This window comes from Arachis ipaensis, chromosome B9 (genome assembly GCF_059453495.1).
Source record: "Arachis ipaensis isolate K30076 ecotype BB chromosome B9, ASM5945349v1, whole genome shotgun sequence".
Lineage (NCBI taxonomy): Eukaryota > Viridiplantae > Streptophyta > Magnoliopsida > Fabales > Fabaceae > Arachis > Arachis ipaensis.
The window spans coordinates 80,100,159-80,118,490 of NC_142444.1; the positions used below are offsets into that span (position 1 = coordinate 80,100,159).

The 18,332-nt window shown below is 39.4% G+C and overlaps 1 protein-coding gene and 1 non-coding gene across 2 annotated transcripts; one reads left to right on the forward strand and one right to left on the reverse strand.

Moving 5' to 3' along the window:
• Positions 1-6,647: 6,647 nt before the first annotated feature.
• LOC148545146 (uncharacterized) lies at positions 6,648-7,247 on the reverse strand. The gene has a single exon (XM_088498479.1). The coding sequence runs from the start codon at positions 7,245-7,247 to the stop codon at positions 6,648-6,650; it is 600 nt and encodes a 199-aa protein (XP_088354605.1).
• Positions 7,248-16,100: 8,853 nt separating this feature from the next.
• LOC148545147 (small nucleolar RNA R71) lies at positions 16,101-16,208 on the forward strand. The gene has a single exon (XR_015900939.1). It is a non-coding gene; the product is annotated as a small nucleolar RNA R71 (small nucleolar RNA).
• Positions 16,209-18,332: the final 2,124 nt, after the last annotated feature.

Here is an 18,332-nt window from a genome sequence, read left to right on the forward strand (position 1 = left end):
ATTACCTTGTTATTTCTTTTCCAGTCCTTTAATTTTCTTCTGTTCTATTTTATTTTAATTTTACTTTGAATTTCAGTTACTCATTGTTCATATTTCCATTCTTCTAGCTGTTTGATTAATTGCATCAACCAAGCTAACCACTAATCTTAACAAGAATGATTCCTTCACTTGTCCTCTGCTTGCTGTTTGTTGAATGTATGACAGGTAGAAGGGGAGAAACTTCATCCTCCTTCGATAGTGAACCTGAGAGGACCTTCCTTAGACTAAGGAGGGAAGCAAGAGGCAAAGGCATAGTTGGAGAGGAAGTAGTAGAGGAAGATCTAGGAGCTACTATGGAAGAAGAAGAGCAAAACCATGTTGGAGTAGATGCTGGCCATCATATTGGGCAAGAAAGGAGAGTCTTAGGCTCCTATATCAACCCAAATCCAAGAAACTGTGGCAACAGCATTCTCAACCCAACAATCCATGCTAACAACTTTGAGTTGAAACCTCAACTCATTACACTTGACCAGAATAATTGCTCATATGGAGGGGGAGCCCAGGAGAACCCAAACTAACATCTCACTACATTGTTGAGGATTTGTGACACTGTAAAGTCCAATGGTGAACACCCTGACACCTACAAGCTACTTTTGTTCCCTTTTTCACTCCGAGATAAGGCAACAAAGTGGTTGGAAGCATTTTCCAAGGAGAGCCTAACAACTTGGAATGAGGTTGTAAACAAATTTCTACCAAGATTCTACCCTCCACAGAGAGTCAATAGACCGAGAGCTGAGTGCAGACCTTCAGACAGTGACGCGCTAGAATTTGCCTCTCAACAAATTCCTACTGGCAAGTGTACCGGATTGTTGTCAAGTAAAAACTCACAAAGAGTGAGGTCCAATCCCACAGGGATTGGTAGATTGATCAACGTTAATTGGAGAATTATACTAGTTGAGCAAAATCGAAATTAAAATTGGGAATTGCAGAAAGTAAATTGGAGGGAAGCTTAAATTGCAAGAAAGTAAATGAACAGAAATTAAATTGCTGAAATTAAATGACAAAAGCCTAAATTGTAAGAAATTAAATGCTAGTGGGGAATTAGCATGAAATTAAAGACAGAAAGTAAATAGAATGGATAGATCAGAGATGGGGATTCATTGGGTTTTAGGAGATATTGAATTCTCTGGAATAAATCATTTTCATCTCTTCCTCAATCAATGCATTCATTGACATTGCTTGGCAATCTTAGATGATTGGATCCCAATGACTTGGCTCACCAATCTCTCTAAGCCTGAATAATTGCCCAATATCTTGATTTAATTGCTCATGGGAAGAGTTGAAGTTCGGTCACTGACTATACCAAACAAATTCATAGGTCAAAGTATTGGTAGGATTACATGTCACTATATCCATCCAACCCCCAATCTAATCTAATGTGAGAAAGAAATTCTAGCATTTTCTCTCTCGAGACTCCGAAGAATTCCAATTATAGATAGCTTCTCTCTCAAGACAACTATCCAATTGAATTAAGACCGAAAGCTTTCTAACAAAATCAAGAGAAAAGAGAGAAGAAGAAGATGTAAACTACTCTTGATCTATTGAATTACAATAGAGCTCCCTAACCCAATGAAAGGGATTTAGTTGTTCATAGCTCTCAAAATAGAAATTAAAATTGAAAGACACATTCTGGAAATTAACAAACAGAGAATGAAAAATACAATAGAATGTAAAAGTGCTCCCAAAGTAAAGTGAAAAGGAAAAGTCCGTCTAACTTAAATTATAAGCTATTTATACACTTTCTTCCATTGATCTCCAAGCTCTAAATTGGGCTTTTGGCCTTGATAGAATTGGGTTGAAAATGGCTCCAATTGGTTTCCCTTAGTGTTGAGAAGAGATCTGTGTGAATTTTGAATTCTAGTGCCTCACGTTTGAGTTAACGTTTGATGGCCAACGTTGACTCAAACGCCATTTAGAACAAAACCAGAAAACCCAGAAAGCTTGCTGTCATTGGCATTTGACTCAACGTTGGAGGGCCAACGTCAACTAACCTACGCGTATGCGTGCCTTGCGCTTCTGCGCAAAAGGGTCAAAAATGCTCATCCACGCGTACACGTGCTTCACGCGTGCACGTGGATGCAAGATATTCATTTTGCAGTTTAAAAGCAAAGCAGGGGACGTTGGCCTCAGTGTTCGACCTCCAACCTTTCCTCCAACATTGGCATTTTCAAGTGTGCACATACTCCACGCTTACGCGTGCATTGGTGTTTTTTTTATCCACGCGTACGCGTGCTTCACGCTTACGCGTGCATTGCTTTTTTTCCATCCACGCGTACACGTCACTGACGCGTCCGCGTCGATTCAAAATTCTCAATTCCAACTTCTGAGCTTGGCATCATGGATGTTGGAGGCAGCGTTTGAGGCAACGTTGGACCTCCAACATTCAATTCTGACGCGTACATGATTAGCGGATAATTTATATGCTTTTTGGCATTGTTTTTAGGTAGTTTTTAGTATGTTTTATTTACTTTTTATTATATTTTTATTAGTTTTTATGCAAAAATTACATTTCTGGAATTTACTATGAGTTTGTGTGTCATTCTATAATTTCAGGTATTTTCTGGCTGAAATTGAGGGACCTGAGCAAACATCTGATTCAGAGACTGAGAAAGGACTGTATATGCTGTTGGATTCTGACATCCCTGCATTCAAACGCATTTTTCTAGAGCTATAAAAGCTCAATTGGTGTGTTATCAATTGGGATGGAAAGCTAACATCTTGGACTTTCCAGAAATATATTATAGTTTATACTTTGCCCAAGATTTGATGGCCCAAACTGGCGTTCAACGCCAGCCAAAGACCCTTTTCTGGCGTAAAACGCCAGAACTGGCACCAGAACTGGAGTTAAACACCCAAACTGGCATCCAAGCTGGCGTTTAACTCTAGAAAAGGCCTATGCACGTGTAAAGCTCAATGCTCAGCCCAAGCACATACCAAGTGGGCCCCGGAAGTGGATTTCTGCACAATCTGCACTTAGTTACTTATTTTCTGTATTCCTTAGTAACTAGTTTAGTATAAATAGCACTTTTTACTATTGTATTTAAATATTAGACCCTTTTATCATCTTTTATGAACTTCATGCTTGGCTGGCCTCACGGCCATGCCTAGGCTATTTTCTCTTATGTATTTTCCAACAGTGGAGTTTCTACACCTCATAGATTAAGGTGCGGAGCTCTGCTGTTCTTTATGAATTAATGCAAGCACTATTGTTTCTCTTTCAATTCACGCTTACTTTTTCTCCAAGATATACTCTCGTACTTAATTCAGTTAAGTCAGAATGAAGGGGTGACCCGTGACAATCACCCACTATCTTCGTTACTCGCTTAGCCAATATCTGCGTGCCTGACAACCACAAGCGGTCTACATGATGTTCAACGTAGTCATTGGACGACAGCTGGAGTATAGTCTCTTGGGTCTCTGATCCACGGATTTGACTTTCCTCTCCTGACAACAAAACATTCGAATCTGTGAGATTAGAACCTTCGTGTTAGAGGCTAGAACCTATTGGCAGCATTCTTGAGATCCGGAAAGTCTAAACCTTGTCTGTGATATTCCGAGTAGGATCTACAACGGGATGACTGTGACGAGCTTGAAACTCACGAATGTTGGGCACAGTGACAGTGTGTAAAAGGACAGAGAGATCTGACGTGGCGGAAATTGGCGAGTCAAGAATTGTTATAAGATATGCGTTGCAAGTATAGTTCTTAACCAACCAGAATTCCGCTTATCAATTTAGAAGGGTGTCACAAAAATTGAAATTAAATTACTGGGAGTATAAATCCCAGGTCGTCTCCCAACGAGTTACAGAAATGTGTGCTATTTTATTAATCAGATGTTTTCAAAATGGTTTGAGTTGAATAAATAGGAAATTAAATTAGAGAAATTAAATAATTTAAATAAAAGCCTTGACTGGGAGTAGATTAGTTGGAAGCCCTATTCTTGTTGAAGTACTCTCAGCATTAATTGATAATTGTAGGTTGTCCTGTTTAGTTATCCCTTACTAGGTAAGGGAAAGTCAAACAAGTTGGAATGCTACTTCTATTCACAAGTTCCAACCCACTCAATTAAAAGGGATTGGTGTCACTGACTAGAGGGCAATCCAATAATAAACCCAATTACAATTTTTCTTTTGAGCATTCCAACTCAAGGGTTCCTTTCAATCAACTCCTCATCAAGTTAGGGTACTACTCGCTCATTGTGAATGTAGAATTTATAACATAGGAAAGGGAATTAAAGAAAGACATGATAAATAAAAATCAAAGAAATCAATTAGAAATAAAATTAATTCTTGTATTAATAAATTCTAAAATAATCCAATAGTAAAATTGAGTAAATTAAAGGACATGGAAGAGTAGAGCCAAGTAAAGAAAACGAACTAGAATGATGAAGTCTTGATGAGGTAATAACTCTTCTCAATATCCCAATGCAAAGAGCAATAGAAATAAAAATCCTAAGAACTATGAATGTGTAGAGAGAAAACCTAGAGGAGGAGTGAAACTAGATCTAAAAACTAAAATTGTGAAGAATGAATGTTGTTGTTGGTTTCTGCATGTTCTCTGGCTCTAGTCTGCTTTTCTGGGCCAAAAACTGGGTCAAAACAGGGCCCAAAATTGCCCTCAGCAAATTCTGCAGATTATGCAGATCGCGCACGTCACGCGATCGCGTCATTCATGCGGCCGCGTCATTCGGCGTTTCGCCCTACCACGCGAGCGCGTCGTCCACGCCTCTGCGTCACTTGTGCTATTCCAATCCGCACGGTTGCGTGAGCCATGCGGCCGCGTCACTGTGATTTCCTCTCTTTCGCGCGGTCGCGTGAGCCATGCGGCCGCGTTACTTCTCGCTGGTCATCTTCTCTATTTCTTGTGTTCCTTCAATTTTAGCAAGCTTCCTTTCCAATCTCCAATTCATTCATGCCCTATAAAGCCTGAAACACTTAACAAACAGATCACGGCATCGAATAGAATAAAGGAGAATTAAAATACGTAATTAAAAGTCTCTAGGAAGCAAGTTTTCAATCATGTAATAATTTTAGGAAGGAAATATAAATGCATGCTAATCATATGAATAAGTGGGTAAAGATCATGATAAAACCACACGATTAAACACATTATAAACCATAAAATAGTAGTTTATCAACCTCCCCACACTTAAACATTAGCATGTCCTCATGCTTAGTTGAAGGAGATAAAATAAATGAGTAGGAACATGTAAAACTCATGCAATGCAATGCAACCTATATATGTGAATGCAATTATATGATTCTTGTCCACTTGATCAATAGTAAATAAGCTCTTCAAATAATTACAAATCAAATTCCACTAATTCAATTCTTATACAGTAAGAACAGATAAAAATGCAAGAAGGTAGCTCATGAAAGCAGGGAACATAGAATTTTAAGCATTGAACCCTCACTGATGATGTATGTACGCTCTAATCTCTCTAGTGTATAGGGCAATCACTCTATCCTTCTCTAATCATGCTCTCTAATTTTTGTTCTTCTCCTAACCAATCAACAACATTTAATATACCAATGCAAATATCATGAGGTCTTTTCAAGGTTGTAATGAGGCCAAGGTAATGGTAAGGATACATATGTGGCTAAGTAAGCTTACAAACTGAATCTTTAATTAACCCAAGCTTTAACATAACCTATATATATTCTATATAAATTTAGAATTCATACCTAGCTATCCAGAATTTCCCTTTCACATTCCATACTCGTGTATCAACTTTTTATTTTAATTTTATCATACATGCATTGATCTTTGAATTCTTAACTTTAGCATTGGGGTAATTTTGTCCCCTTATTTATTTATTGAATATTTTTGGTTTTTTTTTTACATAAACATAAAAATAAACATAGCTTATCAATGCACATAGATTTTTTTTTAATTCTTATAGTTTCACATGAGTAGGTATCCAAATTCCCATTATATTATCATGACACATTCCCTTATTATCTTTTATTACCACAATTTCCCATACTTAATTAGCACACACAATTCTATCTTAAGCTAACCAAAGATTCAATTTGGGATATATAATTATTTTTCCGCTTAAGGCTAGTAATGTGGTAAAATATAGAACAAATGGGATTTAAAGGCTCAAAGTGGCTAATAAAGGTAATTGAGAGGGTAGGTTTAATTTGGATAAGTGAGTTTAAACAAATAATGGCCTCAATCATATGCAAGCATACAAATATAATAAACATTGGACATATAGGATGAAACAAAATATAGATTACAATCATAGAGAAGTAAACACACAAGAATAAAATAATTATGGTTAAATAATGTAACCATGCATAAAGGCTCAAATCTCACAGGTTGTGTGTTCTTTAGCTTAAAAAAAATCATGTTCCAAATATAACTTCAAGCAAATTTAACATAAATGTTTTAATTAAAGTTAGTGAAATTTTGTTCCAAGAATAGGGTCTTAGAGGAAAACTTATTGTCTTTTCAATCAAGTAGAACATGCATGCAACTAACCTATTACTATGAAATTTATCCTATTCAATAAAAGGAAAACTAACTAAATATCCTAATTTATTGGTGTTTAGGGAAGAGAAATTACCTCCGAAAGTCAGGTACTGACCGACCTCCCCACACTTAAGGCTTTGCACCGTCCTCGGTGCCATCTGTCAAGAACAAAGGTGGGCTGGTAGCAGTATCTCCACAGTCGGGACCATCATGGCTTCCTGTGCTGGTAAAAGAAGTGGAGTCCGGGGTGTCTGAGTCCTTGAATTTTCCCATAATCAGCTCCTTGAGGTATGTGAATCGACGCTTGTTACGACGCTCTCTCATCTTAGCTTTGTGTTCCTGCCGATCCAACCTTTCAAGTATCCGATGGAGCAGTTGGTCTGTTGTAGGTGCTTGTGGTGTTGAAAAAGAAATATCTTCAACCAGTTTAGTAGGATGGCTTGTGGCGGCTGGTGGAGGCCTGATGTATTTCCCGTTAGGCACATACTGATCATCCCGTGGGAGCATGGCTTTGGTGTCCCCAGCTTTATAGGAAATTCCGGTTGCTGAGACAAGATCTGAGACCAAGGCGGGAAAAGGTAAGTTGCCCGCAATTTGTACGTGTCCCATGGCATTCCGGATGTGTCTTGGTAGGTTCAGAGGTTGGTCTGTAAGGATGCACCATAGTAGAATGGCCTTGTCCGCAGTGAAGAAGGACTCGTGAGTGCTCGGAAAGACGTAATGGGACATGATCTGTGCCCATACGCGAGTCTCCAAGGTAAGTGCTGAAGCCGATATTCCCTTAGGGCGGGTACGATGGTATCCGTAGATCCAACGGCTGCCAGGTAGTGCGATAACTCTGAGAACGGCGTCCCAGTCAAATTGGTACATCTGGCGCTTGAGTGCGGCTTCTTGAAAGGCGTCCAATCCTTCTTGAACAGGGGGAAGAACTAGAGCTTTTTGAATGGCCTCTTCTGTAATGGGGACTTGCTTCTGACGGACAAAGACAGACTGCAGGGTTGGCAGGTGGAAGTTGGAGTAGAACTCGACTACCTAAGAAAGATTGACCTGCCTCGGCTGTCTCTGTAGGAAACCTCATTGTCTTTGTGCAATTTGTGGCTCAACAAAGGTAGTAATATGATTCGGGAGGAGAAGAAGGTATTCGTTGCTGTAACTCCTTTCTGCCAGGATGGGGAACATCTGCTCACAGTAGCGATTGGCAAATCGCGCAATGTCCTTTGCTGGGAAGGCTTTTTCTTTATCATCAACCTTTATAATTCTCTTAGTTCTTTTTGTTGAGGGTTTAACCACAGTTGAAGAGGGCTCTGCCACTAATGATCTTTTTGTTCCTCTTCTTGCTGGTGGTTTGGGAGTAGCTTTCTCTTTTCCTTTCTTGGTGGCCATCCTGAAAAAGGAAAAAAAGAAAGTAACGTAAATTCAAAGAGATAAAGCAAGGAAGAGGGTTGTATAAGTGATAAACAATGCACGGTAAAGAGGATGTTGTTAACACATGGTCATGACTACATGTGAAAAGTTCATCAATGGAAATATAGCAAGTGCATTGGAGGATAATTAAATGCAAGGGGTTTATTGGCATGCAGGCAAAGGCATGAGTAGCATATATTAAGCATTTAATTAGTTGAATGTGTTATCACTCGTAACAAACTAGCCATCACGTTTGTATTGAAAATTAAATTCAAATAATACAATAGTAAAGGGAATTTGTGAAAAGCAAGCATTGAATATTAGAGTAGAATAACGTAGAAAGGTGCATAATGCCATATGGGCGTTTTCACAAACACATAGCATGCATGGTAAATAAGGTATAGAAAGTATTAAAGTGAATATGCAAGCAACCCTTTTAAAAAGGTATATAATTGCCAAACAATTTTACAACAATCCACAAGCATATAATGAGAAATAATGACTCAAATAAATTTTTAACACCAAGTAAAGAGGAAAAAAAAAGAAAAAGAAAATATGGATAATGAAAGTAAAAAGAAAAGAAAAGAAGATAACATATAAAAAAAAGAATAATAGAAAAGTAAGGGGGGAAGAAGAAAAAAAAACCTTGTTAATGGGGGTGAGAGAGAGAGATAGAGTAGAAAGTGAGAAAGAAGGAAGAAGGAAGAAGGAAGAAATAAGGAGGGAAAAGAGAAAATAGGATTTGGGGAAAAGAAGGATAAGATAATTGGCAAATCAGGGAAGCTATGCGGCGCAAGCGACGCGGTCGCGTGGGGCACGCGGTCGCGCGACTTGCACTTAAACTAATGGACGCGGTCGCGTTGGTCACGCGGTCGCGTGACCCGTTTTATGCTACTGGCGCGAGGGCAGCTTCGCACTTGCACAACTCTCTGTTCAAACTGTTATTGCGCCAAATGTTGGGGCATGCGATCGCGTGAGTGGCCATTAGAAGGGTATGACGCGGACGCGTGAGCCATGTGTCCGCGTGGGAAGAATTGTGCATTCAGCGCCAATCTAGCACCACTCTAGCACAACTTTCGGTCGTGCACCCTTGTCACGTCGAATTCCAGGGCACGCGGCCGCGTGAGTGATGCGGTCGCGTGGGAGGCCAATGTTCCCACTCGACGCGGACGCGTCGGTGACGCGATCGCTGGGGCGATTTGTGCCACGGGCACGCCTCCAGCCACGCTCTCGCGTGACTCTCTGTTCGTTTTATTATTTTCTCCAATCACCTGCGACGCGGACGCCTCAATAATGCGGTCGCGTCGCGAAAATTTTTTTTTTTTAGAAATAATAAAAGTATGTAAATACAGATGCACGAAATGTACTAATAAAGAGAAGAGTTATTGAATAGGAAAACTAGGAATAAAGAAAAGAACAATCATACCATGGTGGGTTGTCTCCCAACTAGCACTTTACTTTAATGTCCGTAAGTTGGACGCTCCACTAGCTCAGTCTTCGGCTATGTGGGGATCTTCCAAGAGGAAGATCTCAAGCTCCTTATTTTTCTTCATCCTCTCTCCATGGTATAGCTTTAAACGTTTTCCATTAACTTTGATAAGGTCAGAGCTTGAAGGATGATGGTGCACGAAATTGTGATGTCCAGGCTCAAATAATCCCTGGTAATGGCTCCAAAGCTTGGTGCTCTGATCTCAATACATAATTGTCACAACTTCGATACAACTAAGCAGCAAGTGCACTGGGTCGTCCAAGTAATACCTTACGTGAGTAAGGGTCGAATCCCACGGAGATTGTTGGTATGAAGCAAGCTATGGTCACCTTGTAAATCTCAGTCAGGCAGATATAAAGTGATAATGGTGTTTTCGAATATTATATAATAAAATAGGGATAGAGATACTTATGTAAATCATTGGTAGGAATTTCAGATAAGCGAATGGAGATGCTTGTCGTTCCTCTGAACCTCTGCTTTCCTGCTATCTTCATCCAATCAGTCTTACTCTTTTCCATGGCTGGCTTTATGCAAGGGCATCACCGTTGTCAGTGGCTACATCCCCTCCTCTCAGTGAATAATATGCTCACGCACCCTGTCATGGCACGGCTATTCATCTGTCGGTTCCCGATCATGCTGGAATAGGATTCACCCTCCTTTTGCGTCTGTCACTAACGCCCAGCACTCGCGAGTTTGAAGCTCGTCACAGTCATTCAATCATTGAATCCTACTCAGAATACCACAGACAAGGTTTAGACCTTCCGGATTCTCTTGAATGCCGCCATCATTCTAGCTTACGCCACGAAGATTCTGGTTAGGAGATCTAAGAGATACTCATTCTAGCTTATTTCATGTAGAACAGAAGTGTTTGTCAGGCACGCGTTCATAAGGGACAAGGATGATGAGCGTCACACATAATCATCACCTTTATCACGTTCTTGGGTGCGAAAGGATATCTTAGAAGCGAAATAAGAAGAATTGAATAGAAAACAGTAGTACTTTGCATTAATCTTTGAGGAACAGCAGAGCTCCACACCTTAATCTATGGAGTGTAGAAACTCTACCGTATGAAAATACATAAGTGAAGGTCCAGGCATGGCCGAGATGGCCAGCCCCCTAAACGAGATCAATAGTCTCCTAAGATGCACAATGGATAAAAACTGAGACCAAAGATGTCAAATACAATAGTAAGAGGTCCTATTTATAATAAACTAGTCACTAGGGTTTACATGAGTAAGTAATTGATGCATAAATCCACTTCCGGGGCCCACTAGGTGTGTGTTTGTGCTGGGCTTTAAGTGTTGCACGTGCAGAGGTCATTTGTGGAGTTGAACGCCAGTTTCTGTGCCAGTTTGGGCGTTCAACTCTGGTTTTGGATCCTTTTCTGGCGCTGGACGCCAGATTTGGGCAGAAGGCTGGCGTTGAACGCCAGTTTACGTCATCAATTCTTGGCCAAAGTATGGACTATTATATATTGCTGGAAATCCTTGGATGTCTACTTTCCAACGCAATTGGAAGCGCGCCATTTCGAGTTCTGTAGCTCCAGAAAATCCACTTTGAGTGCAGGGAGGTCAGAATCCAACAGCATCAGCAATCCTTTTTCAACCTCTGAATCTGATTTTTGCTCAAGTCCCTCAATTTCAGCCAGAAAATACCTAAAATCACAGAAAAACACACAAACTCATAGTAAAGTCCAGAAATGTGAATTTAACACAAAAATCTATTAAAACATCCCTAAAAGTAACTAGATCCTACTAAAAACATACTAAAAACAATGCCAAAAAGCGTATAAATTATCCGCTCATCACAACACCAAGCTTAAATTGTTGCTTGTCCCCAAGCAACTGAAAATCAGATAGGATAAAAAGAAGAGAATATACTATAAATTCCAAACTATCAATGAAACATAGCTCCAATCATATGAGCGGGACTTATAGCTTTTTGCCTCTTGAATAGTTTTGGCATCTCACTTTATCCATTGAAGTTTAGAATGATTGGCATCTATAGGAACTTCAGATTTCGAATAGTGTTATTGACTCTCCTATTTCAGTATGATGATTCTTGAACACAGCTTCTTTATGAGTCTTGGCCGTGGCCCTAAGCACTTTGTTTTCCAGTATTACCACCAGATACATAAATGCCACAGACACATAATTGGGTGAACCTTTTCAGATTGTGACTCAGCTTTGCTAAAGTCCCCAATTAGAGGTGTCCAGGGTGTTTAAGCACACTCTTTGTTTTTGCTTTGGACCTTGACTTTAACCGCTCAGTCTCAAATTTTCACTTGACACTTACACGCCACAAGCACATGGTTAGGGACAGCTTGGTTTAGCCGCTTAGACCAGGATTTTATTCCTTTAGGCCCTCCTATCCACTGATGCTCAAAGCCTTGGGATCCTTTTTATTTGCCCTTGCCTTTTGGTTTTAAGGGTTATTGGCTTTTTCTGCTTGCTTTTTCTTTTTCTTTTTTTTTTCGCCTATTTTTTTTTCTTTTTTCTTCTTTTTTTTTTCCTGCAAGCTTTGTTCTTTGCTGCTTTTTCTTGCTTCAAGAATCATTTTTATGATTTTTCAGATTATCGAATAACATGTCTCCTAGTCATCATTCTTTCAGGAGCCAACATATTTAACATTCTTAAACAACAACTTCAAAAGACATATGCACTGTTCAAGCATACATTCAGAAAACAAGAAGCATTGTCACCACATCAATATAATTAAGCTAAGTTCAAGGATAAATTCGAAACTCATGTACTTCTTGTTCTTTTGAATTAAAACATTTTTCTTTTAAGAGAGGTGATGGATTCATAGGACATTCATATCTTTAAGACAAAGTTACTAACTACTAATGATCATGTAATGAAGACACAAACATAGATAAGCACATAACATAGGAAACGAAAAACAGAGGAAATAAGAACAAGGAATGAATCCACCTTAGTGATGGTGGCGTTTCCTTCTTGAGGAACCAATGATGTCCTTGAGCTCTTCTATGTCTCCTCCTTGTCTTTGTTGCTCCTCCCTCATTGCTCTTTGATCTTCTCTTATTTCATGGAGCATGATGGAGTGCTCTTGATGTTCCACCCTTAGTTGTCCCATATTGGAACTCAATTCTCTTAGGGAGGTGTTGATTTGCTCCCAATAATTTTGTGGAGGAAAGTGCATTTGAGGCATCTCAGGGATCTCATGGAAGTGAGCTTCTTGCGCCTCTTGAGCTCCATGACTGGGCTCTCTTGCTTGCTCCATCTTTTTCTTAGTGATGGGCTTGTCCTCTTTGATGAGGATATCTCCCTCTATGTCAATCCCAACTGAATTGCATAGGTGGCAGATGAGGTGAGGAAAGGCTAACCTTGCCATAGTGGAGGACTTGTCAGCCACCTTGTAGAGTTCTTGAGGTATAATCTCATGAACTTCCACCTCTTCTCCAATCATGATGATATGGATCATGATGGCCCGGTCTATAGTAACTTCAGACCGGTTGCTAGTGGGAATGATTGAGCATTGAATAAACTCCAACCATCCTCTAGCTACAGGCTTGAGGTCCAATCTTCTTAGTTGAACCGGCTTGCCTTTGGAGTCAATCTTCCATTGAGCTCCTTCTACACATATGTCCATAAGGACATGGTCCAACCTTTGATCAAAGTTGACTCTCCTTGTGTAGGGGCGTGCGTTCTCTTCCATGTATGGCAAGTTGAACGCCAACCTCACATTTTCCGGACTAAAATCTAAGTATTTCCCCCGAACCATTGTAACATAGTTCTTTGGATCCGGGTTCTTACTTTGATCATGGTTCTTGGTGATCCATGCATTGGTATAGAACTCTTGAACCATTAGGATGCCGACTTGTTGGATGGGATTTGTTAGAACTTCCCAACCTCTTCTTTGAATTTCATGTCGGATCTCTGGATACTCATTTCTTTTGAGTTTGAAAGGGACCTCAGGGATCACCTTCTTCTTGGCCACAATATCATAGAAGTGGTCTTGATGGGCTTTGGAGACGAATCTTTCCATCTCCCATGACTCGGATGTGGAAGCTCTTGTCTTCCCTTTCCCTTTTCTAGAGGATTCTCCGGTCTTAGGTGCCATCAATGGTAATGGAAAAACAAAAAGCTTATGCTTTTACCACACCAAACTTAGAATATTGCTCGCCCTCGAGCAATAAACAAAAGAGTAGAAGAAGAAGAAGAAATAGAGGAGATGGAGAAGGGAAGGTGTTTCGGCCAAGAAGGGTGTAGAGGGGTGTGTTGTGTGAATTTGATGAAGAATGAAGGGCTTTATATAGGGAAGGGAGGGGGGGTATTGGTTCGGCCATATGGGTGGGTTTGGGTGGGAAATTGGTTTTGAATTTTGAAGGTAGGTGGAGTTTATGAGGCAGGTTTATGGGGAAGAGGAGATTGAGGTGATTGGTGAGGGGTTTTTAGGGAAGAGTGTTTGTGGGGTTGTGTGAAAGAGAGTGGTGAGAAGAGGTGAGTGGAGGTAGGTGGGGATCCTGTGGGGTCCACAGATCCTGAGATGATCCTGTGGGGTCCACAGATCCTGAGTGGATCCTGTGGGGTCCACAGATCCTGAGGTGTCAAGGCATTTACATCCCTGCACCATTAGGCATGTAAAAATGCCTTTGTATCCAACTCTGGGCGTTCAGCGCCAAGTTGGTGGCCATTTTGGGCGTTCAACGCCCATTTGTGTGCCATTTCTGGCGTTGAACGCCAGAACCATGCCTGTTCTGGCGTTCAGCGCCCAGAAGCTGCCCATTTTGGGCGTTCAGCGCCAGAACCATGCTTTGTTCTGGCGTTTGAAGGCCAGGCAGATGCTCCTCCAGGGTGTGATTTTTCTTCTGCTATTTTTGATTCCGTTTTCAATTTTTATATTTATTTTGTGACTCCACATGATCATGAACCTAAGAAAACATGAGAAACAATAAAAATAAGAATTAGATAAACATTGGGTTGCCTCCCAACAAGCGCTTCTTTAATGTCAATAGCTTGACAGTGGGCTCTCATGGAGCTTCACAGATGTGTAGAGCTTTGTTGAGACTCTCCAACACCAAACTTAGAGTTTGGATATGGGAGTTCAACACCAAACTTAGAGTTTGGTTGTGGCCTCCCAACACCAAACTTAGAGTTTGACTGTGGGGGCTCTGGTTGACTCTGCTTTGAGAGAAGCTTTTCAAGCTTCCTCTCCATGGTTGCAGAGGGAGATCCTTGAGTTTTGAATACAAGGGAGTTCTCATTCCATTGAAGGACTATTTCACCTCTATCAACATCAATCACAGCTCTTGCTGTGGCCAGGAAAGGTCTTCCTAGGATGATGGATTCATCCTCTTCCTTTCCAGTATCCAGGACTATGAAATCAGTAGGTATGTAAAGGCCCTCAACCTTTACTAATACATCTTCTACTTGTCCATAAGCCTGTCTTCTTGAGCTGTCTGCCATCTCTAATGAGATTTTAGCAGCTTGCACCCCATAGATTCCCAGTTTCTCTATTACAGAGAGGGGCATGAGGTTTATTCCTGAACCAAGGTCACACAGAGCCTTAAAGATCATGGTGCCTATGGTACAGGGTATTATGAACTTTCCAGGATCCTGTCTCTTCTGAGGCAATGTCAGTTGATCCAGATCACTTAGTTCATTGACGAACAAGGGAGGTTCAACTTCCCAAGTATCAATGCCAAATAATTTGGCATTCAGCTTCATGATTGCACCAAGAAACTTGGCAGTTTGCTCTTCAGTAACATCCTCATTCTCTTCTGAAGAGGAATACTCATCAGAGCTCATGAAGGGTATAAGGAGGTTCAATGGAATCTCTATGGTCTCTAGATGAGCCTCAGAGTCCTTTGGTTCCCCAGAGGGAAGCTCCTTATTGATCACTGGACGTCCCTGGAGGTCTTCCTCCTTGGGATTCACGTCCTCTCCTCTCCTCACAGGTTCGGCCATGGCGCTTATGTCAATGGCCTTGCACTCTCCTTTTGGATTCTCTTCTGTATTGCTTGGGAGAGTACTAGGAGGGATTTCAGTGATCCTTTTACTCAGCTGGCCCACTTGTGCTTCCAGATTTCTAATGGAAGACCTTGTTTCATTCATGAAACTTACAGTGGCCTTAGATAGATCAGAGACTAGATTTGCTAAATTAGAAGCATTTTGTTCAGAGTTCTCTGTCTGTTGCTGAGTTGATGATGGAAAAGGCTTGCTATTGCTAAACCTGTTTCTTCCACCATTATTAAAGCCTTGTTGAGGCTTTTGATCCTTCCATGAGAAGTTTGGATGATTTCTCCATGTTGAGTTATAGGTGTTTCCATAAGGTTCACCTAAGTAATTTACCTCTGCTATTGCAGGGTTCTCAGGATCATAAGCTTCTTCTTCAGAAGAAGCCTCTTGAGTACTGTTGGATGCAGCTTGCATTCCATGCAGACTCTGAGAGATCATATTGACTTGCTGAGTCAATATTTTATTCTGAGCCAATATGGCATTCAGAGTATCAACCTCAAGAACTCCCTTCTTCATAGGCGTCCCATTAATCACAGGATTCCTTTCAGAAGTGTACATGAACTGGTTATTAGCAACCATATCAATGAGTTCTTGAGCTTCTGCAGGCGTTTTCTTTAGGTGAATGGATCCACCTGCAGAAGTATCCAATGACATCTTAGATAACTCAGACAGACCATCATAGAATATATCCAGGATGGTCCATTCTGAAAGCATGTCAGAAGGACACTTTTTGGTCAACTATTTGTATCTTTCCCAAGCTTCATAGAGAGATTCACCTTCTTTCTGTCTAAAGGTTTGAACATCAGCTCTAAGCTTGCTCAGCTTTTGAGGAGGAAAGTACTTGGCTAAGAAAGCCGTGACCAGCTTATCCCAAGAGTTCAGGCTGTCTTTGGGTTGAGAATCCAACCATAATCTAGCTCTGTCTCTTACAGCAAAAGGGAAAAGCATGAGCCTGTAGACTTCAGGATCTACTCCATTAGTCTTAACAGTATCACATATCTGCAAGAATTCAGTTAAGAACTGAAAAGGATCTTCAGATGGAAGTCCATGAAACTTGCAGTTCTGCTGCATCAGAGAAACTAATTGAGGTTTCAGCTCAAAGTTGTTTGCTCCAATGGCAGGAATGGAGATGCTTCTTCCATGTAAATTGGAATTAGGTGCAGTAAAGTCACCAAGCATCTTCCTTACATTATTATTATTTTCGGCTGCCATCTCCTCTTCCTGTTCGAAAATTTCTGAAAGGTTATCTCTGGATTGTTGTATTTTAGCTTCTCTTAATTTTCTCTTCAGAGTCCTTTCAGGTTCTGGATCTGCTTCCACAAGAATGTTCTTATCCTTGCTCCTGCTCATATGACAAAGAAGAAGGCACAGAAAAATAATAATAATAATAGAGATTCTCTTTACCACAGTATAGAGGTTCCTGTGTGAGTAGAAGAAGAGGGGGAGATAAATGATGTGATGTAAAGGAAGAAACACAACTGTACGGATGGAAGAGATGTGAGATGAGATGTTAGGATATGAGTGAATAAATAGAATGAGATGGGGGAGGGATAATTTTCGAAAATTATTTTGAAAAAGAGTTAGTGATTTTTGAAAAATGGTTTTTGAAAAATGTTAGAAATTTTCGAAAATTAAGATTTAAAAATTAAAATAATTAATAAATTAAAAAGAAATTTTGAAAAAGAGGGGAGATATTTTCTAAAATTAGAGAGAGAGAGTTAGTTAGGTGGTTTTGAAAAAGTTAAGAATCAAACAAAAAGTTAGTTAGTTAGTTGAAACAAATTTTGAAAAGATAGGAAGTTAGGAAGTTAGAAAAGATATTTTGAAAAGATATTTTTGAAAAAGATAAGATGAGAAGATATTTTTGAAAAGATATGATAGAAATTAGTTTTTGAAAAAAAGATTTGATTTTTAAAATCACAATTAATGACTTGATTCACAAGAAATCACAAGATATGATTCTAGAACTTAAAGTTTGAATCTTTCTTAACAAGCAAGTAACAAACTTCAAATTTTTGAATCAAAACATTAATTGATTATGTTATTTTCGAAAATTTGGTATAAAAATAAGAAAAAGATTTTTGAAAAATATTTTTGAAATTTTCGAAAATAACTAAGAATTTTTGAAAAAGATTTGATTTTTGAAAAAGATTTTGAAAAAGATAAGATTTTCAAATTGAAAATTTGATTTGACTCATAAGAAACAACTTGATTTTTAAAAATTTTTGAAAAAGTCAACTCAAATTTTCGAATTTGATGAGAGAAAAAAAAGGAAAGATATATTTTTGATTTTTGAAATTTTTATGAAAAACATGAAAAATATGCAATGCATGAAATTTTTAGATCAAAACAATGAATGCATGCAAGAATGCTATGAATGTCAAGATGAACACCAAGAACACTATGAAGATCATGATGAACATCAAGAACATATTTTTGAAAAATTTTTTATGCAAAGAAAACATGCAAGACACCAAACTTAGAATTCTTTAATGCTTGGACACTAAGAATTCAAGAATGCATATGATAAACATGAAAAGACACAAAACAAAAAATCATCAAGATCAAACAAGAAGACTTACCAAGAACAACTTGAAGATCATGAAGAACACTATGAATACATGATATTTTCGAAAAAATGCTAGATGCATATGCAAGTGACACCAAACTTATGATATGACTCAAGACTCAAACAAGAAACAGAAAAATATTTTTGATTTTTATGATTTTCTAATTTTTTTTTTTGGATTTTTTTTTTCGAAAAATTTAATTGAAAAAGAAAAATAAGGATTCCAAAATTTTTAATATGAATTCCAGGAATCTTACATTCTTAGTCTAAAGCTTCAGTCCAGGAATTAGACATGGCTCACTAGCCAGCCAAGCTTTCAATGAAAGCTCTAGTCCAAAACACTAGACATGGCCAATGGCCAGCCAAGCTTC